The 26,909-nt window shown below is 46.6% G+C and overlaps 1 protein-coding gene across 2 annotated transcripts in view; it reads left to right on the top strand.

Annotated features, from left to right (window-relative positions):
- The first annotated feature begins 1,723 nt into the window (after positions 1 to 1,723).
- LOC134927232 (serum paraoxonase/arylesterase 2-like) overlaps positions 1,724 to 26,909 on the top strand; it is an 88,677-nt gene continuing 63,491 nt past the window's right edge. Inside the window, exon 1 of one of the 2 annotated variants that reach the window (XM_063921408.1) lies at positions 1,724 to 2,009. In XM_063921408.1, the coding sequence (XP_063777478.1) occupies positions 1,945 to 2,009 (65 nt within the window). In that variant the 5' untranslated portion in view covers positions 1,724 to 1,944. The remainder of the gene's footprint in view (positions 2,010 to 26,909) is intronic. The other variant, XM_063921407.1, reaches the window with a different exon arrangement.

The following is a 26,909-nucleotide window of genomic DNA, read 5'->3' as shown; positions in this document are numbered from 1 at the left end:
GCGAGCGATCAACTCGGAATGACCCCCTGTGGGGGTCATTCCGAGTTGATCGCTAGCTAAATTTGTTCGCAGCACAGCGATCAGGCTAAAAAAACTGCAGTTCTGCACACGCGGCGCAATGCACACGCGCGACGTACGGGCACAACGAACGATGTCGTTTTGCACAGGGTCTCGTGATGCATTTCATTCGCACTGCTTGCCGCAGAGTGATTGACATGAAGTGGGCGTTTCTGGGTGGCAACTGACCGTTTACAGGGAGTGTGCGGAAAAACGCAGGCGTGCCAGGAAAAAAACGCAGGCGTGGCTGGGCGAACGCTGGGCGGGTTTGTGACGTCAAATCCGGAACTGAATACTCTGAAGTGATCGCAAGCGCTGAGTAGGTTGTGAGCTACTCTGAAACTACACGAACATTTTTTGCAGGCGCTCTGCGATACAACCGTTCGCACTTCTGCTAAACTAAAATACACTCCCAGTGGGCGGCGGCATAGCGTTTGCACGGCTGCTAAAACTAGCTAGCGAGCGAACAACTCGGAATGACCCACAATGGTGGTCATTCCGAGTTGTTCGCTCGCAAGCTGCTTTTAGCAGCTTTGCACACGCTAAGCCGCCGCCTACTGGGAGTGAATTTTAGCTTATCAAAATTGCGAACGAAAGATTCGCAATATTGCGAAAAGACTTCTCTGTGCAGTTTCTGAGTAGCTCGAGACTTACTCTTCCAGTGCGATCAGTTCAGTGCTTGTCGTTCCGGGTTTGACGTCACAAACACACCCAGCGTTCGCCCAGACACTCCTCCGTTTCTCCAGCCACTCCCGCGTTTTTCCCAGAAACGGCAGCGTTTTTTCAAACACTCCCATAAAACGGCCAGTTTCCGCCCAGAAACACCCACTTCCTGTCAATCACACTCCGATCTCCAGAACTAAGAAAAAACCTCGTAATGCCGTGAGTAAAATACCAATCTTCATAGCAAATTTACTTGGCGCAGTCGCAGTGCGAACATTGGCCCTCATTCCGAGTTGTTCGCTCGGTAAATTTCATCGCATCGCAGCAATTTTCCGCTTAGTGCGCATGCGCAATGTCCGCACTGCGACTGCGCCAAGTAAATTTGCTATGAAGATAGGATTTTTACTCACGGCTTTTTCTTCGCTCCGGCGATCGTAATGTGATTGACAGGAAATGGGTGTTACTGGGCGGAAACAGGCCGTTTTATGGGCGTGTGGGAAAAAACGCTACAGTTTCCGGGAAAAACGCAGGAGTGGCCGGAGGAACGGGGGAGTGTCTGGGCGAACGCTGGGTGTGTTTGTGACGTCAAACCAGGAACGACAAGCACTGAACTGATCGCAGATGCCGAGTAAGTCTGAAGCTACTCTGAAACTGCTACGAGGTGTGTAATCGCAATATTGCGAATACATCGTTCGCAATTTTACTATGCTAAGATTCACTCCCAGTAGGCGGCGGCTTAGCGTGTGCAATACTGCTAAAATCGCCTTGCGAGCGAACAACTCGGAATGAGGGCCATTGCGCATGCGCAAATAGCGGAAAATCGCTGCGATGCGAAGAAAATTACAGAGCGAACAACTCGGAATGACCACCAATGTCTCTTCTCTTCTCTAATCCATTCTATGTGGCCATTTAGCATTGGGGAGGGGGAGGAGATTAGAGACTGGATCTGGATGGGAAGGGATTGGAGAGGGGAGGGGTGGAGTAGTTGAAGAGCACAAGCAGCATCAATAACCTAGTCACTCTAGCTGGAAATCATTAAAGCATCGATTGCAGTGTTGTAACAAAAAAACAAATAGGGACGACGAACACCAGGAAATTTGAGGTTTTGATCAGGACGGTGCAGTCTGGAAGCGGGAAATTCGAGATATCAAAGTGGAAATATTTCTCCAGTCCCAACTCCCACTAGTAATATACAACTAGGAATCCAGTAACAACTCTGCAGACATGGCGAATTTAATACTCTTTGGAGCTGCCCTTTCTTTCCTGGGGCAAAATGTGATTCATCTCATGTAAGTTACCGGCTTTAATTGTATTCCACTTGTAGCTGATGAAGTTTCATAGTTGTGTACAACTTCTAATAACTCTGGAAGACTTACTTATATTATACGACATGTTTCCTGACTTATATGAATACCAATAAGACAATAAGATAATGAGAAATACACAGTCGAGTCACATTATTATGGCCACCAGCTAATAGCCAGAGTGACCGCCGTGGACAGCAGCTAGACGGCGTTATAGACACATGTCTGGTATCCCCCAGGTTCATTCTGACGGTGAGCTGCTCCACTGTAGCATGTCAGTCGGCTCTCACGCACCTTCGTAGCCGACATTCACCTTTTACATCAATGGCACGTGGTGCTCCGGAGTTTCCACGTTGGTTATTCCTAATAGTGCCATTTTGTCCAATTGTGATACACCTTCACCACAGCAGCATGTGAACAGTTTTCAAACTGCGCTGTTACAGAAATACTGCCGCCCTTGGCCCAAAATCCGATAATCATCCCTTTTTTGTGACTCGGATAAATTGCCCCTATTACCGATGACAGCAACGTGTGTGCAGGCGGCCTATCGCACACCTTATATACCCACCAAGCCAGCGCATGACACGCGACGCACTTCATGGGCTACGCGCTGCCGACGTCAAATGTAGGAGGTGGTCATAATAATGTGACTCGACCGTGTATATTTGATTAGCATAAAAATATAAATTATGCAAATGTTCCTGATGGGAAATAGAGACACTTCCAGTGCAGCTATGTAACACCTTGGACTGGCCCTGCAAATCAGATGCTGCATTCATGCTGCACACATATCTGACCAGCGGGTCCATTCTACCCACTTCCTGTATCCCTATTATACTGGGAAAGGGATATTTAACCCCTTTGCTGCTGGGGGTTTTCTCACACTTCCTCCAATATTGATAACAGCAATTGTTTTATGCAGTAGCCCCACACATTGCACCGTGTTCCATTCCGAATACTTTGTAGCTATAGTTATACCTCCTGACATGGCAGACTAATGTTACATTTTTATACTGTTGCATAAGTGTTGTTATTCTCTTAACAACAGTTTACGCTTTTAAAATTATTGTGCGCTTGAATTAAGTATCACTAGCACATGGGCGGGTGTGAACATCTGATACTGTATGTCTATGAATGACCTCATTCACAGACATATCATTTCGGTCCCTGCAGCACAGCTGATGATGCTGATGTAGGGGGGTAATTCAGATTTGATCGCTGCTGTGCATTTTCGCACAGCGGGCGATCAGATCCGAACTGCGCATGCATATGCACCGCAATGCACAGGCGCGACGGACGGGTGTTTGTGGGTGGCAACTGTCCGTTTCCTGGGAGTGTCTGGAAAAACACAGGCGGGATCAAGCGTTTTCAGGGAGGATGTGTGACGTCAAATCTGGTCCCGAACAACCTGATGTGATCGCAGCGGCTGAGTAAGTCCTGGGCCAGTATTTACTAAAAATCCGAGTTTGGCCGATTTGTGTTTTTTTTTCTAAGTCCCAATCCGGGAATTTACTAAGCACCAATCTCGGCAGTGTCTGGTCTATTCGTAATGATTTGAATGACAGCCTTCCGAAATACGAATGGATAGACCATCGGCCAAACGCAGCTGTTATTTCATAGAATACGGCCATTCACTATTCATTCGTATTTGGGTGTTAGTTTCTGAGTGCTCAAGTGCGGGTCTGTTTTTTTTTGATTCGTTAAAAAAAGCAGCAAAAAAATAGACCTGCTTTATCCAGTCGAGTTTGGATAACCATGCACGGATCAGTGAGATCTGTGCATGGTTATCTATGGGAAAGGGTCTGTTTAGTGTAAAATCAGAAAAAAAAATTGCTTGGGGTCCCCCCTCCTAAGCATAACCAGCCTCGGGCTCTTTGAGCCGGTCCTGGTTGAAAAAATATGGGGGGGAAAATGACAGGGGTTCCCCCATATTTAATCAACCAGCACTGGGCTCTGCGCCTGGTCCTGGTTCCAAAAATACGGAGGACAAAAAGCGTAGGGGTCCCCCGTATTTTTTAAACCAGCATCGGGCTCCACTAGCCAGGTACATAATGCCACAGCCGGGAGACACTTTTATCCTGGTCCCTGCGGCCCTGGCATTACATACCCAACTAGTCACCCCTGGCCGGGGTACCCTGGAGGAGTGGGAACCCCTTTGATCAAGGGGTCCCCCCCTCCAGCCACCCAAGGGCCAGGGGTGAAGCCAGAGGCTGTCCCCCCCCATCCAAGGGCGGCGGATGGGGGGCTGATAGCCTTTTTGTTAAAATGTGAATATTGTTTTTAGTAGCAGTACTACAAGTCCCAGCAAGCCTCCCCCGCAAGCTGGTACTTGGAGAACCACAAGTACCAGCATGCGGTTGAAAACCGGGCCCGCTGGTACCTGTAGTACTACTACTAGAAAAATACCCCAATAAAAACAGGAGACACACACCTTGAAAGTATAAGTTTATTCCATACATGCACACCTCCAAACATTCATACTTACCTATGTTCACTGAATTTTGCACATACCTTGAATTTGGTGGTGCAGAATTTTTTAAAAAACGACAGGGGCGTGCAAGAGATGCTGTCGGTGGCCAGAAGAATTGCGGGACACTTTCGGCGTACAGGCACCACGTACAGAAGACTGGAGCACCACCAAAAACGCCTGAACCTGCCCTGCCATCATCTGAAGCAAGAAGTGGTAACGAGGTGGAATTCAACCCTCTATATGCTTCAGAGTTTGGAGGAGCAGCAAAAGGCCATTCAAGCCTATACAATTGAGCACGATATAGGAGGTGGAATGTACCTGTCTCAAGCGCAGTGGAGAATGATTTCAACGTTGTGCAAGGTTCTGCAACCTTTTGAACTTGCCACACGTGAAGTCAGTTCAGACACTGCCAGCCTGAGTCAGGTCATTCCCCTCATCAGGCTTTTGCAGAAGAAGCTGGAGGCATTGAAGGAGGAGCTAAAAGGGAGCGATTCCGCTAGGCATGTGGGACTTGTGGATGGAGCCCTTAATTCGCTTAACAAGGATTCACGGGTGGTCAATCTGTTGAAATCAGAGCACTACATTTTGGCCACCGTGCTCGATCCTAGATTTAAAACCTACCTTGGATCTCTCTTTCCGGCAGACACAAGTCTGCTGGGGTTCAAAGACCTGCTGGTGACAAAATTGTCAAGTCAAGCGGAATGCGACCTGTCAACATCTCCTCCTTCACATTCTCCCGCAACTGGGGGTGCGAGGAAAAGGCTCAGAATTCCGAGCCCACCCGCTGGCGGTGATGCAGGGCAGTCTGGAGCGACTGCTGATGCTGACATCTGGTCCGGACTGAAGGACCTGACAACGATTACGGACATGTCGTCTACTGTCACTGCATATGATTCTCTCACCATTGAAAGAATGGTGGAGGATTATATGAGTGACCGCATCCAAGTAGGCACGTCAGACAGTCCGTACTTATACTGGCAGGAAAAAGAGGCAATTTGGAGGCCCTTGCACAAACTGGCTTTATTCTACCTAAGTTGCCCTCCCACAAGTGTGTACTCCGAAAGAGTGTTTAGTGCCGCCGCTCACCTTGTCAGCAATCTGCGTACGAGGTTACTTCCAGAAAATGTGGAGAAGATGATGTTCATTAAAATGAATTATAATCAATTCCTCCGTGGAGACATTGACCAGCAGCAATTGCCTCCACAAAGTACACAGGGAGCTGAGATGGTGGATTCCAGTGGGGACGAATTGATAATCTGTGAGGAGCGGGATGTACACGGTGATATATCGGAGGATGATGATGAGGTGGACATCTTGCCTCTGTAGAGCCAGTTTGTGCAAGGAGAGATTAATTGCTTCTTTTTCGGTGGGGGTCCAAACCAACCCGTCATTTCAGTCACAGTCGTGTGGCAGACCCTGTCACTGAAATGATGGGTTGGTTAAAGTGTGCATGTCCTGTTTATACAACATAAGGGTGGGTGGGAGGGCCCAAGGACAATTCCATCTTGCACCTCTTTTTTCTTTAATTTTTCTTTGCGTCATGTGCTGTTTGGGGAGTGTTTTTTGGAAGGGCCATCCTGCGTGACACTGCAGTGCCACTCCTAGATGGGCCAGGTGTTTGTGTCGGCCACTAGGGTCGCTTATCTTACTCACACAGCTACCTCATTGCGCCTCTTTTTTTCTTCTTTGCGTCATGTGCTGTTTGGGGAGTGTTTTTTGGAAGGGCCATCCTGCGTGGCACTGCAGTGCCACTCCTAGATGGGCCAGGTGTTTGTGTCGGCCACTAGGGTCGCTTATCTTACTCACACAGCTACCTCATTGCGCCTCTTTTTTTCTTCTTTGCGTCATGTGCTGTTTGGGGAGTGTTTTTTGGAAGGGCCATCCTGCGTGACACTGCAGTGCCACTCCTAGATGGGCCAGGTGTTTGTGTCGGCCACTAGGGTCGCTTATCTTACTCACACAGCTACCTCATTGCGCCTCTTTTTTTCTTCTTTGCGTCATGTGCTGTTTGGGGAGTGTTTTTTGGAAAGGCCATCCTGCGTGACACTGCAGTGCCACTCCTAGATGGGCCAGGTGTTTGTGTCGGCCACTAGGGTCGCTTATCTTACTCACACAGCTACCTCATTGCGCCTCTTTTTTTCTTCTTTGCGTCATGTGCTGTTTGGGGAGTGTTTTTTGGAAGGGCCATCCTGCGTGACACTGCAGTGCCACTCCTAGATGGGCCAGGTGTTTGTGTCGGCCACTAGGGTCGCTTATCTTACTCACACAGCTACCTCATTGCGCCTCTTTTTTTCTTCTTTGCGTCATGTGCTGTTTGGGGAGTGTTTTTTGGAAGGGCCATCCTGCGTGACACTGCAGTGCCACTCCTAGATGGGCCAGGTGTTTGTGTCGGCCACTAGGGTCGCTTAGCTTACTCACACAGCTACCTCATTGCGCCTCTTTTTTTCTTCTTTGCGTCATGTGCTGTTTGGGGAGTGTTTTTTGGAAGGGCCATCCTGCGTGACACTGCAGTGCCACTCCTAGATGGGCCAGGTGTTTGTGTCGGCCACTAGGGTCGCTTAGCTTACTCACACAGCTACCTCATTGCGCCTCTTTTTTTCTTTGCGTCATGTGCTGTTTGGGGAGTGTTTTTTGGAAGGGCCATCCTGCGTGACACTGCAGTGCCACTCCTAGATGGGCCAGGTGTTTGTGTCGGCCTCTAGGGTCGCTTATCTTACTCACACAGCTACCTCATTGCGCCTCTTTTTTTCTTCTTTGCGTCATGTGCTGTTTGGGGAGTGTTTTTTGGAAGGGCCATCCTGCGTGACACTGCAGTGCCACTCCTAGATGGGCCAGGTGTTTGTGTCGGCCACTAGGGTCGCTTAGCTTAGTCATCCAGCGACCTCGGTGCTAATTTTAGGACTAAAAATAATATTGTGAGGTGTGAGGTATTCAGAATAGACTGAAAATGAGTGGAAATTATGGTTTTTGAGGTTAATAATACTTTGGGATCAAAATGACCCCCAAATTCTATGATTTAAGCTGTTTTTTAGGGTTTTTTGAAAAAAACACCCGAATCCAAAACACACCCGAATCCGACAAAAAAAATTCAGTGAGGTTTTGCCAAAACGCGGTCGAACCCAAAACACGGCCGCGGAACCGAACCCAAAACCAAAACACAAAACCCGAAAAATTTCAAGTGCACATCTCTAGTGTTTATACTGCATTGTGAAAGTGCTTCAAGCCATATCAAGTTTTAATCACTGAGGCGCCTGATTGCGCATTCAATTAATTACAAAATTGACCCCTCAGCTAATTGTCAGCGCTGTCTGATTCAAATAGATGCGGAAGCCCCGCACGCCAATTATCAGAGGCAGATTCTGCATTATAAGGCGCATTTTACATGGAACCAGTGGGTTAGCACACGTTATCCCAGTGATTACCTGGCGGGGGGAAAGGCTTAGTAATCAAATAGCTTTACCCCGCATGGCGTGATCAATTAGATGAGAGGTAAACCCTGCGCTAATTGCATATGTCCCTGCGCATACCCTGCTGAGGAGATGTAGTTATGACCCCGGCTGCCAGAATGCCGGTAGGGGGCCCAGGACTATTTCCACGTCACCTATAGAGTGGGAATAGAACCTGTGGTGAGCGCATTGAGCCACCGAACCCGCAAGGGTCTTTGTTGCGCTCGCCACCTTGTCGGCAATCTGACCGTCGGTCACCGGTACCCAACAGCTACTGAGAGAGATGTACCACATCTTTTTTATCCTGTACAAATGTACGGTCTGCATATTGGAGACAGGTTACAAGCAACCCAGCTACAGGCCCTGTGTTATTAGGAAACGTTTCAGCAAATGCCCGTTTCACATTTCACAATATGAAATTTCTGAGAAATATTTAATTGCCATTTGGCATGGAACTCGGCCTGAGGACAAAGTTTTAGACTTGATACAATATATGTGTACTTTGCTTGGGATGAGCCAGAAACACTGAAAAGTGAACAAATATCTATATATCCAAAGTCCAATGTCAGCTGGACCCGGTGTAGGGTTTATTGTGATCCTGCAGAACACAGCCGTGTACAAGATTCAATCAGATGTGTATGAGCTACAGTACTTTACGTATATTCTATTAATTAGAAGAAAACAAATTACTCATCGTTATATCGCCCCCGTCCCTTCAAAAACACTGGAGACATCTTCTTGTAAAATGCACTTTATTTGTTTATTTAGTTACTTATTTATTATGTAATATGTTGTTATTAAGCACGGCTCTTGTTAAATCTCAGCATGATGTGACAGTTTTACCAAAATTAAAAGGCATTAAGTGTTTCTAGAGAAATTGCAGAGAGAAAAACTAACACTGTACTAGACTAGATGGCTTTTATAAGCCGCTTCTTCTTAGTGGATCACAGCTGAAAATGTAAAACGGAACTCGCAGTCAGCGCAAATTTTCAACTCCAAACCGCATACAAGCAGTGGCCTAAAAACGGCGCTGCTTCATAAACATATCCCAAGATATTGACATCTAAGCTGTAATTTTATTATACAGGTTGCTATAGGGAATATTTTAACAATAGTTTCATTTCTTCCTCAGTTTGTTTTTTAATTAGTTTTAACAGATTTTGATATACAGTATGTGAAATTAATATGTGGCAGTCCAAGTTTAGTCACTGATTAAGGGGTATATTCAATTCATGTCGGATCCTTTCCGACGGAAAGGATCCGACATGTGAGTGTTCAAATGACTCGGCCAAACTCGACTGGTTTGGCCCGTTCCCGACAATGTCAATCTGACTTTTTTTTAAAGTCTGATTGACATTGTCGGAAACGGGGCTAAAACCAGGGGCGTAGGGAGGGCGGTTCAGGCAGAGTGCAAGCGCCAGGCGCCGAAACCTCCAGAGGGCGCCGGCGGGTCCTGGAGCTGCAGGGAGCGTGATCAGCAGAGCGGCGGAACCCAGAACTGCAGGGAGCGTGGTTAGCAGAGCAGCGAAACCCAGAGCTGCAGGGAGCGTGGTCAGCGGAGCGGCGGGTCCCGAAGCTGCAGGGAGCGTGGTCAGCGGAGCGGCGGCTCCCGAAGCTGCAGGGAGCGTGGTCAGCGGAGCGGCAGGTCCCGGAGTTGCAGGGAGCATGATCAGCAGAGCGGCGGTTCCCAGAGCTGCAGGAAGGGTAAGTAGCAGAGCGACGGGTCCCATGAATTGTGAACCAGCGGGTCCCGAGGCTGCAGGGAGGGTGAGACACACACAATCTCACTCTCTCCTGGCTAGTGTATATGGGGCTACCTGGCATAGAGCTTACATGGGGCTACTTGGCGTAGAGTGTATATGGGGCTACCTGGCGTAGAGTGTATATAGGGCTACCTGGTGTAGAGTGTATATAGGGCTACCTGGCATAGAGTGTAAATGGGGCTACTTGGCGTACAGTGTATATGGGGCTACCTGGCGTAGAGTGTATATGGGGCTACCTGGCATACAGTGTACATGAGGCTACCTGCCATAATGTGACTAATGGGCTACCTGGCATAATGTGTATGTAAGGGATACCGGTGCAATGTGTATATGGGGCTACCTGGCATAATGTGTATATGGGGCTACCTGGTATAACGTGTATATAGCGCTATCTTGCTTAATGTGTATATGGGGAAGGTGAGGGGACTGGGAGCTGAGGAAGGTGATGTAGCTAGGGGCTGAGGAAGGTGATGCAGCAGGAGGCCGAGTAAGGAGAAGGGCTGAGGAAGGTGATGGAGGCTGAAGATTGGGCTGTGGCAGAGGAAGATGAAGGTCTGGGAGTTGAGGATGGTGATGAGTCTGTTGTCTGAGGAAGGTGAAGGGGGCTGTAGCTGAAGAAAGTGAGGGTGATGTGTTTATGTATATTTGGGGGGGTATGGGGGGCACCATGGCATGAGCTTGCTCCGGATGCTATGGCTACACACTACACCTCTGGCTAAAACCTGTCGAGTTTGGCCACATTCCCGACAATACACATGGATTTCGATAATCCACGTGTTTCCCAACAAGTCGTGAAATCCCGACTTGTCGGAAAAAAACAAGGCCCATTGAATAGGTCGGAACCCTTACCGACCTAAAACAGTCGGAAACTGATGTCTTTCCGACAAGACGACAGTTTCCGACTTCAATTGAATACCCCCGTAAATCTCTTTAATAAGCCATTATTTAGTTTCACCACTGTGATAAGTAATGAGTGAAGGATCCATGGTGCTGGAACAGCCAGAAGGTACTGATGTCCAGAGCAATGTTAAAATTGGAGAAATGGCAAAATAGTAAAGAGATGGCAGGTGATGAAAATAACCTTTCCTGTAATGACTACATGGTGGTATGTCCTGCTCACTGCAGTTAGGGGGTTCTTAAGACTTATGATATTGGTGCACACAACAATGCAGTGTCAAAGTCGAAAAATATTGTAATGCATATGCCTTGTACTAACCCCATGCACATGCCCGCTGCGCGTGCACTCAGTCTGCCGTGCGTGCACATATCCGCAATTTGCGTAACGGAGCTTTTCACGGCCATGCGCCTTAGCGCGTGGTATGCGCATTTATGGTAGAGTTTGTGAACGCATAGAGGGTTATTAGAACATTACATATTTAACCCAAATAGTGTACATTGTAGATATAGCTCCCCTAGACCATGTCAGCGAGTATTAATAGTTTAAACAGTTCCTGGACAGAGAGATTCGCCTTTGCATGATAGGAAGGGTCAGATAAAGGTTGGAAGGTGATGTCTAGTATCCAGCTGTAGGGTATTTTGAGGGTAACATTCCGGTGTTGGTTAGAGAAAGATCGCTTGTTCCTGCATATAGTTATGTACAAAAGTAGAATATGAACATTAACTGTATTTACTGTTTATTATGTATGCGGCGGGAATCCAGAGGATACCACCCACAAGAGCAGTTGGGGAAAGACATCGCCCACCTATTCAAATCCACCTATGACCTCTTCTGTAATGTAAAGACACATCCCTGTGTCCAATGGACAATGAGATTACAGTGACCATTGTATTGTGTATGCATGTTGTGTATAAAAAGCCCATTGTTGCCTGGCCGGTCAGAAGACTCTGAACGCTATCTGTATGACCAGCGGAGGACCGGCCGGGTTGCGCTTGCGAACATTCTCACGTATGTACATTCTCTGTAGCCATTATTCTGTTTAGATTTACTTGTTAGCCTGTAGTGTATGATTTGTATTGTTTCACCTTTTGGAATTAATCCACTGTGGCCTTAGAACCCTGTGGTTGCAACTACAAATCAGTGTTGTGTTTTCACTTTCCTGCAAGGGTTTTAAAGTAGATTTATCTGTATAAGGTGTATAAGCATTGATAAGGTGTACGCACTGCGGGTACTTTGTACCGCCAGCGCTACTTGAGGTTTAAAGGTATTACAGTACTTCGCTGTTAAGGGTTTAAAGTGTAAGCATATCATTACATTGTATCATTAACAAGGTTTAAAGGTTATCCATTGTGTGTGCGCACGCTGAGCGTACTCTGTACACTCAGCACGGCGAGTGTACGCCAAGTACGTACCACGTGCGGGACTCTGTACACAAATAGCGTACAAAGTGCGTAGCACGTGTAGTCAGTCCAGCGGCCATAACGGCTCCACGGTAATAATGTATCTAGAGGTATAGCTTTTCGGTCTAAGATAATATCGACATTATCAATTGGTGGCATCGTCCGGTTCTTCCTCATACCCGCAGCCTAGCAGGGTTTCGCAGACTTTATCTATCAGCAAAGGGCGGAAAGGTATCCCCTGTAAGCCTTCTCTTGGTAGGTGGATACACTAGTGCTGATTAGATAAGCGTCTGCCCTGCATGGTTTGAAGGGATGCTGGAGGCATCCGTAAGGTAAGAACGCAAAAGCTATTTTTCTTTTTAAAATCTGTAAATTTCTGTTTTGGCGCCAAATGCGCACGCAACACACGCATACACCTGTATTTTGTACTTTTCATATCTGCTCGCATTTATTGCAATAAGCATTGATTACTAGATTCATTTTGAACTGTACTGAGAAAATTTGTTGCTATTTAGTTAAAATATAGAGTTAATAGTTAAGGAAGTAAGTGTAAGACGCACACGCAGCCTGGCCAGTTGTAAAGGTTTATACAGTAGAAACTGTGTGTGTGTTAAGTAAGTGATTATAGTTAGATATCGCTTACATTTATAGAAGTGTGGGATTTGTAGTACTGCGGACGTACGGCCATTGTACACGTGTCTCGAATAGCGTACGGGACTGCGTACGCAACGTAAAGGCATACACACATGGCGTGTTCACGCAACGTGCGTAAAAGTACGACCGCTAAATACAAAGCACACAATAGCATTGTTTTAGTTTAGGCGCAAAACGGTAGCCACGCGATAATAGCACAAATTGATCAGTGTCCAATATTTAGTTTAAATACCTTTTTTACTGTATCACCTCTGGAATTAGGTCTGTTTTCCTGAATGAAAGTTAATTTTCTGTACAGAAAAACCAAAGTGTATATGAGTGAACGAGCGTGAGTGTGCAAACAATAAAGGTTTTGTGGACCCAGGGAATTCGGGATCCCGTCGGAGACAACACCAGGTGAGTGGACACTTGGTGGCGTGAGAGTGACTTGCTCACGTTAACATTGATTAAGGTAAAAAGGAGCAATTAGTATAACAGCAGACCAAGAGGTCAGCGAAGTCAGAAAACCGCTGACAAAGTCAAGCGAAGCTCTGAATACCTCGGCCTAAAAGGTCAGCAAGGTTTTGTGTAGAGAGCGCAGCCCAGGTGGTTGGCGTAGTACCCATATAGGCCCGTTCAGATACGCTCCGGCTGAGGTTTTGCAGCCTGAAAAACGATTCCATTGGTCGTACAGCGGATAAGTAACAGTTACCTATACGCTGTGCGATTGTACGCGCGTTCGTGAGTGCAATACTTAGCCCACCGCGATACCCTTTTACGAGTTGTGCGTAAAAATCGCGGGATCATTGGCGCTAGGTGTAGTACACGCAACGTGATTTGTGTAACAATTTTTTTGTATTAAGGGAGTTTCGCTGGTCACTCAGGAAATCTCCAACGACCAATATTTACTGGGAAGGGTAAGTCACTCCCACACACTCTCAGTAAATAGAGGTTACACAGGGGCCCGAGGTTGGGTACGACCGGCGCTGATGACAGTGTTTAGGTGTATTGGCCAACGTGGGCGTGAGTGGGTGTGAGCACTCGGAGAACTTTCACCGTTGCCTAACCACTGAGTATTTTGTTTTTTTGTAGGAATTTGCTGAGAAGGTAATACCTGCAAAAGATGGGGGCCCAGTTGCTCAAGTAAGGGACGATCAACCAGGGTTCAGGTTGATATTCCGTGGCCCAAGGGGTCGGCGAGGTACATAATGTGTGAGAAATATGGCTCACACGCAGAGGTTTTAGGCAATGAATGGGAACTTATGACTGCGGAAGATAGGGAACCATTCCCTAAGGTAGGCAGTTTTAATCCAGAAGTGTTGCAGAATTTAAGGATTAGGATATGTCTGTTAAAATCCCGAAAAGAAAGGATCAGAAACTCAAACTGTTTACATTTATGGCAACGAGAGAGTGATATGCAAAGGGAACTAGCTCACACAGCTGGTTCCAACCCTAGCAGGAAACGGATTGCAACTGCACCACCACCACCGTATATTACAGGGGAGAAAGTGGCTACAGAGAATGGCATACTAATATATGATAAGAGTGAACTTGATAAATGTATTAATGCTAACCCGTGCAAGCTGTATCCCATCTTAAACTTCCCTCAGGACTGCGACCAAGAAGATGAGCCCAGCACGATATCGGCACTCTCTCTAGCAGCCACCATACAAGACACACAAGTGGGCACGGCCCAACCAGTAAGAACAGTAGCAAAGGCCCCTAGCGAAGGGACAGGTGAGGTCATGTCCACAGGTAAGTACGGTACAGTACATTATGCAGAGACAATTGCACCTCACATTGTAGAAGCAACCCAGAATGATGTAATTGAACTAAATCCTGTCAGGGTGATCGCAGTCCCCAATGGAAAGACTGACGCTCAGGGAATCACTCCCGTCAGGAACATTGCTATGCATTGTCCCTGGTCCCGGACAGAATTGAGGACAATTATGTCTGAATTTCCCGATCCCAGAAAAGATCTAGCCACATGTCAGAGGTTTATTAGAGAACTAGGTAACGCCACCGAACCCACAAACAAAGATTGGCGGACAGTGCTACGGGCATGTTTGCCCTCCAATATTGACCCTGTGAAATTCATTGCTGATTGTAAATTAGACGCAGAGGTACCTCTCACTGATGAATACACTCAGGAGAATGTACGACAGATCAATCTGCAGTTAGGAGTATATTTCCTTACTGTTGTCAAGTGGAATAAAATCTTTTCTATAAGACAAAAAGAAGGTGAAGCTGCTTCTGAATATTTCCATCGAGCACTGCAGGAAATGGCTAGATACACTGGGGTCGAGGACATTAAGGAAAATCTACATCATAGAGAGGTAGCTGTGTCCGTATTAATGGACGCTTGAAATAAATGTTGAGAACAAGGGTACAAATCACTCAACCTAACTGGAGAGGTATTTCGGTGGCTGCATTAAGAGAGTCCGCTATCGAACATGATCGGAAAATCATTAAACACAGGGAGTCACAGGGGGATAAGCTGATGACCGTAAGTATCAAAGCCCTGACAACGAAGGCACATCAGCCAAAACCCCAGGCCCCTGATGGTAAGTCGGATGTAGTAAAATGTTATAATTGCCAGAGGGAAGGACATTACGCACGGAACTGTAATTATAAAAGTAATGTATATCGACTCCCTAGACCAGAACATGACTCACATCATAACACACGTAATTGGGATCAGGGAACGCATAGGAGGAATTATGAGCCACATGCAGGGGAAACAAGAAGGTACCCACCTAGGAAGGACTGGCAGACCTCTGGAAATTCTCAGCTACCCCCCTCACATATTGTAGCTGCCAGCGCGCTGCGAGAGGGTCACAACATACAATAGGGGTTAGGCCACACCTGTAGTTTGCAGCCAGTGAAGTTAATTGCTAGCCTTGGTAGTGAACCTGAGGTCACAGTTGATGTAGCTGGTAGATCACTACCTTTCCTTGTAGATACAGGGGCGGCCAGGTCAGTGTTAAATTCAACGGTAGGTATGAAAACAACGGGTAAAACAATTTCAGCAATGGGGGTAACAGGAGTAGTGCAACATTATCCCTTAAGTAGACCAGCAGAGATTACGATAGGGCCTTTGCAGACCAAGCATTCCTTTTTGCTAGCTGCATCGGCTCCGACTAATCTACTTGGGAGAGATTTATTGTGCAAGATGGGGTGTGTCATATATTGTACTCCTGAGGGTGTCTTCTTAGATATACCCGAGAATCACGTTCAGGAAGTGCAGGATATGTTAGACACCCCACAAAGGTTAATGTCACACTCTGCTGTTATATACAGGTGTCCATCCAAGGTAGAGGAAATGATCTCCCAGATACCGGAATCCCTCTGGACCAAAGATGGACAAGACACTGGGTTGATGGCAAATGTAGCTCCTGTAGTTGTGCAAGTAAAAGATGGTAGGATAGCTCCACAAATCCCACAGTATCCTTTGAAGCCAGAGGTGGAATTAGGAGTGTACCCAGTCATAGAGCGCTTGCTATGACAGGGCATCCTAGTTAGGACATCCAGCACTGCCAATAGTCCCATCTTCCCTGTGAAAAAGAGTGGGGGGAGGGGTTACCGGCTAGTGCAGGATCTAAGGGGGATAAACAAGATAGTTGAGAGCCAATTCCCCGTAGTGCCAAATCCAGCTGTCATCCTCATGCAAATTCCCCCTACTGCGAAATGTTTCACTGTCATTGACCTCTGTTCCGCTTTCTTTTCGGTCCCTCTGCACCCTGACAGCCAATATTTGTTTGCATTTACATACAGAGGAGTGCAGTACACTTGGACTCGTCTACCCCAAGGTTTCATTGACAGCCCAAGTATTTTCTCCCAGGCTTTGCATGACTGTTTACAATCCTTTCAACCTGAGAGCGGATCAGTATTAATACAGTATGTAGATGACCTACATGACCAGCTGTGTTCAGATTCACTCGAAGCATCCTTGAAAGACACAAAACAGCTTCTGTTTCACCTTTCTAATACGGGATACAAGGTTTCAAAGGATAAGTTACAGTTGTGCCAGACCAAGGTGAAATATTTGGGACATTGCTTGACACAAGGACTGAGACACCTCACCGCTGATAGAATACAGGCGATTCGCGACATGACTCTGCCACAAACCCAGCAGCAGATCCGCACTTTCCTTGGAATGTGTGGGTACTGCCGAAACTGGATCCCAGGGTTCTCCATACTGGCTTTACCTTTGCAGGAAATGGTCTCCTCGAACAAACCAGATCGGATCTCTCACACAGATGAGTCCAAACTGGCATTTGAGAGACTTAAACAATGCCTATCACAGGCACCTGCATTAGGCATGCCAGATTATGGAAAACCTTTTGAGTTGTACGGTACGGAAAGTGCTGGGTGTGCGGCAGGTGTCCTAACCCAGAGACATGGTGATGCCAGCAGGCCGGTAGCTTACTACAGTGCACAGTTGGACACCGTAGCATGGTCTCTCCCCACATGCTTGCGAAGTGTTGCAGCGATAGCATTGCTAGTGAGTAAAAGCGAAGATGTAGTGTTGGGACACAACCTGACCATCCATACACCTCATGCAGTATCAGCCTTACTGAACTCTGCCCAAACCAGACATGTCTCATCAGCACGGTTTACAAGGTGGGAATTAGCACTAATGGCACCTGTAAACATCACCATAAAGAGATGCAGCGCACTAAATCTTGCAACTTACCTCCCGGGTATGCCTGGACAGGCACAAAGGGTGGAGGATGAGAGTGATGGTGAAGGAGGATTTAGTACAGACACTGACACACATGATTGTATGGAATATCTGAACCAAACTTTCACTGCAAGACCCGACATTAGTGACAACCCACTGGAAGTCGTAGATTTTACTTTTTACACTGACGGTAGTTGCCACAGAAAGACGGACTCGGGAGACTTGTGTACTGGATACGCAGTCGTAGATGACAAAGGTATCATAGAAGCTGAACCCCTGGGCCCACCGCACTCAGCACAAGTTGCTGAGCTGGTCGCCCTAACCAGAGCGTGTGAATTGGCTAAGGGTAAGTCAGCCAATATATATACAGATTCTAGGTATGCCTTTGGAGTAGTGCATGATTTCGGGGCCCTATGGCGCCTCAGAAATTTCATGACGGCAGCTGGCACACCTGTAGCGCATGCATCCCATATAAAAAGGCTTCTAACAGCGATACAGGAACCTGACAGAGTGGCTGTTATCAAATGCAAAGCACACACTTACAGTCAAGACCCAGTGTCACTTGGTAACAGCCGGGCAGACGAAGCTGCTAAATCAGCAGCCAGCACCCCCATACAGACAGACATCACACAATTGATGGTATTCAATACCGTCAACACACAAAAATTAAGTGAAATGCAAAATTTGTGCTCTCCACAGGAAAAGGCAGTCTGGAGGTCAAAAGGATATATCCAGGAGTCCTCAGGACTCTGGACAGATGGACAGGGTAAGCCAGTAGCCCCCAGAGCATATCTTTCAAGCTTAGCTGAGGCGGCACACGGTCTGACTCATCTGGGCAAAGAAGGTATGTGTAAGCTGGTGAGAGCCTACTGGTGTGCGCCAGGATTCTCTTCTCATGCGGGTAAGAGAGCAATGACATGTCTTATCTGCTTGAGGAAGAATATTGGAAAGTCAATACCAACAGAACCATCCCATATCCTGCCAACAGACGGCCCTTTCCAGGTAATACAAATTGATTTCATACAGTTGCCACCCTGCAGAAATTTAAAGTATGTGTTAGTTTGTATTGACGTGTTTTCAAATTGGGTAGAAGCGTTCCCCGCTGCCACAAATACTGCTACGTTTACTGCAAAGAAAATCGTGCAGGAATTTGTGTGCAGATATGGTATCCCTAGGATAATTGAAAGCGATAGGGGTACCCATTTTACAGGTGAAGTCTTTCAGGTTATGTGCAAACTAATGGGAATTAATAGTAAGCTGCATACTCCGTACCGCCCACAGGCGAGTGCGAAAGTGGAAAGAGTAAACAGCACTATTAAGAACAAGCTGAGCAAAGTGATGGCTGAAACTGGATTGTTATGGCCAGAAGCTTTGCCACTTGTATTGTACAGCATCAGAACCACTCCCAGGTCCCCCCTTAACCTATCACCCTTTGAGATTCTTTTTGGTCGACAACCCCATGTAATGATTGACCCCCAGGATGATTTGAAATGCAATAATGAGATGACTGTAAAATATATGGTTAAGATGAGCCAGCAGTTGAGGAATCAAAACAGCAATCTAAAGCTGGTGATTCCTGACCTACCAAACAATAATTGTCATGACATTGAACCTGGGGATTATGTAATGATTCGAAATTTTCTACGCTCAGGTTGCCTTATTGACCAGTGGGAAGGACCGTACCAAGTCTTACTAACCAGCACGACAGCATTGAAGGTTGCCGAGAGAGAGACTTGGGTCCACTCGTCCCACTGTAAGAAGGTCGCTGACACAGAGAAAGCCCGTGACAAAGAGCAGAGTGTAGAGGAAATCGTATCACTGGAGTGCCTGTTCCGGGAAGGTTGAGAGGCAGGACTGTTGTCACAGCACCTGAGCACAGAGAACTACAAGACCAGAGGCGGTTGTCGCATCAAATTTCTTTTTCCTTTTTATTATTTTCTCCATCTCCCATTACCCTCCTTTCCCCCCTTCCTTGCTCCTTTTTCTCTTCCCTTAGCGAGATGGACTTACCCCAAGAGACTGCATTCCGGGTTTTCCTGTTGACCCTGTTGTTGACCAGAGCAGTCTATTTCGGTGAGAGTACCAGAGAGGTCGAGAAAGGATCTGGAATGGGTTCTGATGACAGGGACGGATTTGTAGAATTCCAAGAGCAACACATCCATCGAGCAAAGGCGAGTATCAGAAAACGATCTGGTAGTCAAGAAACTAGGAGGCACTGTGAAGGGTTATTAGCTGAGGAAAATTGTATTTGTAGAAACTGTGAAAATATAGTTGAGGACGGGTGCATCCAGAGATGTCAGTACAGCCTTAATATCAACATGGACCGTCATCCATTGAGTGATTATCACTCATTAGTGGGCAAGGTTTTAAACCAAACAGAATGCTGGGTGTGCTCACAAGTACCTCAAGGTCAGAGCAAGTCAGGACTAGTACCGTATACTTTAACAATAGATGAGGTACTTGAATTAAGGGGTGGGAGACCGGTGGACAAGAAATTTAATATTTCTAGGCCCCCTAGTTTGAAGCTCCACCAATATCATGTGGATAGATCCTTAGTATGTTTCAACATTTCCAATTCCCGAAAGCCGGGAAATTGGGAAGTGACATGGAATAACCAAACCATGGCATTTTCACACAGAGCCAACAGAATGCCCGTAGACTCAGAACTTATACGCCAAATAGCCGACGGTGGAAGGTATTTTTGGTACAGGTATACTCTAGGAAGTAGGACCATGCGGGTTGGAGAAGTATCACCAGGATACTGTGCGCATATCATACAGCCTGATACGTGTACTGAACAGATGAGAGAGTTAGGGATAGGATTTTTCACTTGGAAGGTTTGCAATATGGTAATGTCATATTCTGTCCCATATGTTCTCCCCGATGATGCATATTTCATATGTGGGAGGAAGGCGTATAAGTGGCTTGCCCCAAACTCAGAGGGATTGTGTTACATTGGAAGAGTGTTGCCAGAAGTAATGACCATAACCCATAATAAGATGAAAGACGTTCACCGCAATGCTCAAGCTCCTTACACTCACACTCACTACGAACACATCGTTAAGAGACACCTTATAGATAGGACAGAGCACGCAGCCTCTGATTTGATCCACGAATCCACCGGGATTCAATTCCTACTCGTGTTAGATATCACCCGTACCGCCAGAGGAATCATACATTATAGGTATATTCATGCGCTAGCGAACCTGATAGATAATATCACCGAGATGTATGATGACACCTTCAGGTATACAGGGAGGGAATTGCAAGCTTACAAAACGGAACTGATCCAGCACAGGATGGTTCTAAATTATATCACAGCGGTGACAGGCGGGTACTGTGTCACCTTGGCAACTCAGTATGGTGTACAGTGCTGCACGTACATTACAAACAGCACTGATGACCCAACCGAGGTCATAGATCAAAAGATGGACGATATCTTGCAATTGAAGTGGGAGTTCCGGAGGAGACACAACCTTACCCTTACTGCTGTGAGTAATGAACTGACCGGCTGGGTCTCATGGTTGAACCCACGAAATTGGTTCTCAGGTTTAGGAGAATGGGCTCAAAATGTTATCGTGAGTGTAGGAAAGTTCCTCCTTTGCATCCTGGGAGTTGTTATAATGATTGGTTTGATATTTAGGTGTGTTCGAATTTTAACGCGGCGCAAGCGCAGAACCAAAGTGATGAGTTTGAGGAGCGGGGGCATTGTTACAACAACTGATTTAATTTATGACCCATCAATAGAGACAATGTTGTGATAAGACGTGATTCCACGATCCGTTTCTTTCACCCGTTTCTCCTTTGTTTTCCCTCAAGCAAAAATACATCCATCCGTAAAAGACTTTGATGGACACTCTAAAGACTTTGATGAACACTCAAAAGACTTTGATGGACACTCAAAAGACTTTGATGGACACTCAAAAGACTTTGATGGACACTCTAAAGACTTTGATTAACACTCACGGCAAAGATACACCCATCCGGACAAGACTTCAACCAACACCCAAGAACGATTGCACAAATGTTATGTGAATGTATTTGTGATACGTGTCTTATCTTCATCTCTACAACCTTCAGGTAGTGTCACACATAGTCGATAGGTAATACCCATATATTAGCATTCACATATGTTCCCCATCCAAGTATCATCAACTAAATGTGCACCCCATTTGTTGGAACAAGAAGCCGAAAAGAGCTTGGTAGTGTTTGTTGGCCCACTTACAGACCCTTAATACGGGATGAGAAGGATTTAATGTATACTTTGCAATACCTCGAAGCTTATCTAGAACATGTACGGCACAATGATACATGCCCCTCAGACATGGATTTCATACATACATGCTTTTACTATCCCACTAGGTCATACATTTCCCGCCTACTCCTCTCCTCCTACCATCCAATTATTTTATAGAGATTGTATTGTATATTTTTCTGTTTAATGTTTAGATAGTGGCAGTAATTGTTGACTGCCAAAGGGTGGACTGTCAAAGTCGAAAAATATTGTAATGCATATGCCTTGTACTAACCCCATGCACATGCCCGCTGCGCGTGCACTCAGTCTGCCATGCGTGCACATATCCGCAATTTGCGTAACGGAGCTTTTCACGGCCATGCGCCTTAGCGCGTGGTATGCGCATTTACGGTAGAGTTTGTGAACGCATAGAGGGTTATTAGAACATTACATATTTAACCCAAATAGTGTACATTGTAGATATAGCTCCCCTAGACCATGTCAGCGAGTATTAATAGTTTAAACAGTTCCTGGACAGAGAGATTCGCCTTTGCATGATAGGAAGGGTCAGATAAAGGTTGGAAGGTGATGGCTAGTATCCAGCTGTAGGGTATTTTGAGGGTAACATTCCGGTGTTGGTTAGAGAAAGATCGCTTGTTCCTGCGTATAGTTATGTACAAAAGTAGAATATGAACATTAACTGTATTTACTGTTTATTATGTATGCGGCGGGAATCCAGAGGATACCACCCACAAGAGCAGTTGGGGAAAGACATCGCCCACCTATTCAAATCCACCTATGACCTCTTCTGTAATGTAAAAACACATCCCTGTGTCCAATGGACAATGAGATTACAGTGACCATTGTATTGTGTATGCATGTTGTGTATAAAAAGCCCATTGTTGCCTGGCCGGTCAGAAGACTCTGAACGCTATCTGTATAACCAGCGGAGGACCGGCCGGGTTGCGCTTGCGAACATTCTCAAGTATGTACATTCTCTGTAGCCATTATTCTGTTTAGATTTACTTGTTAGCCTGTAGTGTATGATTTGTATTGTTTCACCTTTTGGAATTAATCCACTGTGGCCTTAGAACCCTGTGGTTGCAACTACAAATCAGTGTTGTGTTTTCACTTTCCTGCAAGGGTTTTAAAGTAGGTTTATCTGTATAAGGTGTATAAGCATTGATAAGGTGTACGCACTGCGGGTACTTTGTACCGCCAGCGCTACTTGAGGTTTAAAGGTATTACATCATTACAGTACTTCGCTGTTAAGGGTTTAAAGTGTAAGCATATCATTACATTGTATCATTAACAAGGTTTAAAGGTTATCCATTGTGTGTGCGCACGCTGAGCATACTCTGTACACTCAGCGCGGCGTGTGTACGCCAAGTACGTACCACGTGCGGGACTCTGTACGCAAATAGCGTACAAAGTGCGTAGCACGTGCAGTCAGTCCAGCGGCCATAACGGCTCCACGGTAATAATGTATCTAGAAGTATAGCTTTTCAGTCTAAGATAATATCGACATTATCAGCAGGAACAAGATCGACGCCCCAACGTGACTCAGCCACACCCACTGTATGATTCAACCATGCTGTGCAGGGGGGGGGGGGGTCATGTTGGTGTGCAGGGGGTGGTCAGACAGATATTGGGCAGTGAGGGCATGTTGTATAGGAGTGAATATGTGAAGGGGGGATGTTGGTGCAGAGGGTGGTCAGACAGATATTGGGCAGTGAGGGCATGTTGTATAGGAGTGAATATGTGAAGGGGGGATGTTGGTGCAGGGGGTGGTCAGACAGATATTGGGCAGTGAGGGCATGTTGTATAGGAGTGAATATGTGAAGGGGGGATGTTGGTGCAGGGGGTGGTCAGACAGATATTGGGCAGTGAGGGCAAGTTGTGTAGGAGTGAATATGTGAAGGGGGGATGTTGGTGCAGGGGGTGGTCAGACAGAGATTGGGCAGTGAGGGCATGTTGTATAGGAGTGAATATGTGAAGGGGGGATGTTGGTGCAGAGGGTGGTCAGACAGATATTGGGCAGTGAGGGCATGTTGTATAGGAGTGAATATGTGAAGGGGGGATGTTGGTGCAGGGGGTGGCCAGACAGATATTGGGCAGTGAGGGCATGTTGTGTAGGGGTGAATATGTGAAGGGGGGATGTTGGTGTGCAGAGGGTGGTCAGACAGATATTGGGCAGTGAGGGCATGTTGTACAGGAATGAATATGTGAAGGGGGGATGTTGGTGTGCAGAGGGTAGTCAGACAGATATTGGGCAGTGAGGGCATGTTGTGTAGGGGTGAATATGTAAAGGGGGGATGTTGGTGTGCAGAGGGTGGTCAGACAGATATTGGGCTTTGAGGGCATGTTGTATAGGAGTGAATATGTGAAGGGGGGATGTTGGTGCAGGGGGTGGTCAGACAGATATTGGGCAGTGAGGGCATGTTGTATAGGAGTGAATATGTGAAGGGGGGATGTTGGTGCAGGGGGTGGTCAGACAGCTATTGGGCAGTGAGGGCATGTTGTATAAGAGTGAATATGTGAAGGGGGGATGTTGGTGTGCAGGGCTAGTCAGACGGGTTGGTACTGCATGACCGGCGGTCCTGAGACCGCCGATCACCATATCGACGCCTGGAGCCTGGCAACGAGATACCCGGCAGGGCTGGGGTGAGCGCAGCGAAACCCCTTGCAGGCTCGGTGGTGAGCTTCGCTTGCCACAGGTTCTGTTCCCACTCTATGGGTGTCGTGGACAGCCACAAGTGGGAATAGTCCCTGTTAGTCGGCATGCCGACTGTCAGGATTTGTGAGTGGGCGGGATGTAGGTGCCGGTATTGCCAGTCAGGAGACCGCCGGTCACATAACTACATCCTGGTCAGACTGATGTTGTGCAGGGAGTTCATGTTGTGTAGGGGTGAATATGGGAAGAAGGCAGGTTGGTGTGCATGGTGGTGTCTGTAGATGTGCAAGGAGGATGTGTAAGGGGCATGTTGAAAAATGTTTGAGAAATGCTGCTACTATTAAGGGTCATTACTATTACCCGGGAGGGGGTGCCATAGCATACACTTGTCCAGTTACCATGTCTTCAAGCTTCACCTATGGACAGGCTTGGACTGGCCCACAGGGGTACAGGTGAAACCAACGCACGCTGGGCCCTACTGCCTGGGGGCCCACCTTTGTTTTAAGAATCAGGTTCCAGACTGTGCGCTTGAATTATACATTATACATATGTTATGTTATACAGGACTATGGTGCATTTTCTACAGTGCATTGTTGTTATTAATCTGGTATTTATCATGCATGCAGCAGATTAATTTACTGTATATATTTATGAAGGGGCCCAGACGGTCTACTCTCTAATGGTTAGTCAAACCAATGAGGTGACAGGCCACACCGCCTCTGCAGACTGGCCACACCCTTAAACATGGGCCCCTACCACTGCATTCCCCCGGTGGGCCCTACACAGGGCCGGCGTCACCACTAGGCAGCTTTAGGCAGTTGCCTATGGGCGCCGGCACTTACAGGGCGGTGCAGAATGGAACAAAAAAATGAAGGATGTTACAGGATATGCGCAGCGGTGTTGGATGTGAGGCGCCCGCTCCCTGGGTTGTGAGGTGCCTGCTCCGATCACCTGGTGTCGGATCTGGCGAGCCGGAGCAGGGCAGTGTGTCCATAGCCTGTCCCCGCCTCCCCATCCTGCACTGCTCTTTTGCCCGCCCCGGTGACTGGCGAGAAGATCCGCTCCCCATGCCTGATCCACAAGTCATCTACGTAGCTGCTGGAGGAGGAGGTGGTGGGCGGCACCTTCACCCGGGATGCTGTATGGGCTCATTCTGGTGACCTGGGAGTTCGCTGCTTCCCCTCACTGTGCCGTCGGCGCCACCATGTCAACAATCTGGCCACCACAGCAACCCTAGCCAGATCTGACTCACACAGCAAGCCTGCCAGAGCACTAGCACTGGTGAGTGGCAATGTCACGCTGTCTCCCTGGTAAGAACAACGTCTACAGTACATTACATTACTCACACGCTGAAATATCTGCTTTCCAGCAACAACACACTGCTATTCCATGAAGATTAAATAAAAACTGGAACGGTAATCCCTAATCCATGCAACATATTGAAATAACAGTAATACATTTTTGTCAAAACCCTGTGATCCTGGTATGTCTAACATGGACTTGATTTTACACAATTGATCCAACCTCCTTCTTTTCAGGGAACAACCACCCCTGATGATGCTCTCCTAAATTTGTGTGTATGTATATATATATATATATATATATATATAGGTGTAGCAGCACTCAGGGTGCCCACACACCTCGACAAAGGGGATATGAACCCCGAAACATTGGCGATTTGATGCAACTTGTTTGAATATAATTTTTCTACAACACAATACCCTGAGTGCCACTGTCTGTTACGCCTTTATACGGATGGCACCTGGGCATTACGACAATAGACTATATATATCTCCAAACCTCTCCCTAATCATAACCCTTAACCGTAATACCTTAACCAAAACTGACAAACCAGCCCTAATATCCTATCCCTAATACCCTAACCCAATCCCCCAAACTAACCCTAATACCCTGATCCTAAACCTCTAACCTAACCCTAATACTCTAGCCCCTAACCCTAAATAGCAGATTGGATGGGGTATATGGTTCTTATCTGCTGTTAAATTCTATAACTAGTATTCAATTGTGTCGCCGGGAGCTATTCAGTTAGCCCCAATAAGCCGTCATGAGCCGCGGCTTATCAGGGATTTTGTTTCACCTGCCTCCTTAGGCAGGCGAAACCGAATCCCACAAAACAGCCCAGTTTTCATCCAAAAACGGGTCTGTTTCTAGCGAAAACACACAGGTTTCACTGAACCTGTGTGTTTTCAGTAGAATTTTTTTTTCGTGTGACCTAATTGGATACCCCCCAAAAAAATATCAGAGAAACATCTGTAAACAATCATGAAAAACTTTAGTTTTTCGTACCCGATATTTCTTTGGAGCTTATTGAATATCCTATGTGAGGAAAATATTCTTTAGTGCTGCACTAACTCACATTTATCAAGCGGTGGCTGTGGAACCTCCACACTTTTTCACCGGAGAGGCTGGATATTGGGGGGAAGGGGGGCAGGGTGCTCTGAAGATTTGCCTAGGGTGTTGAGAAACCTTGCACCGGCCCTGGCCCTACATGCCTCAGTCCGACACTGCCTATGGATATATTTTACACAGAGTCCACATATATACACCTCTTCATGTTTTCTATGCCACTTACTATAAAACATTTTTTTTTTTTTTTTACTGTATTGGGAATAATTATCTTTTTTTTATTTTTAATTCTATAACCATATTAGTATCCAGAATT

Source organism: Pseudophryne corroboree, chromosome 5 (assembly GCF_028390025.1).
Source record: "Pseudophryne corroboree isolate aPseCor3 chromosome 5, aPseCor3.hap2, whole genome shotgun sequence".
Lineage (NCBI taxonomy): Eukaryota > Metazoa > Chordata > Amphibia > Anura > Myobatrachidae > Pseudophryne > Pseudophryne corroboree.
The sequence above is the reverse complement of the archived record's forward strand: the minus strand, read 5'-3'. Positions and strand labels throughout refer to the sequence as shown.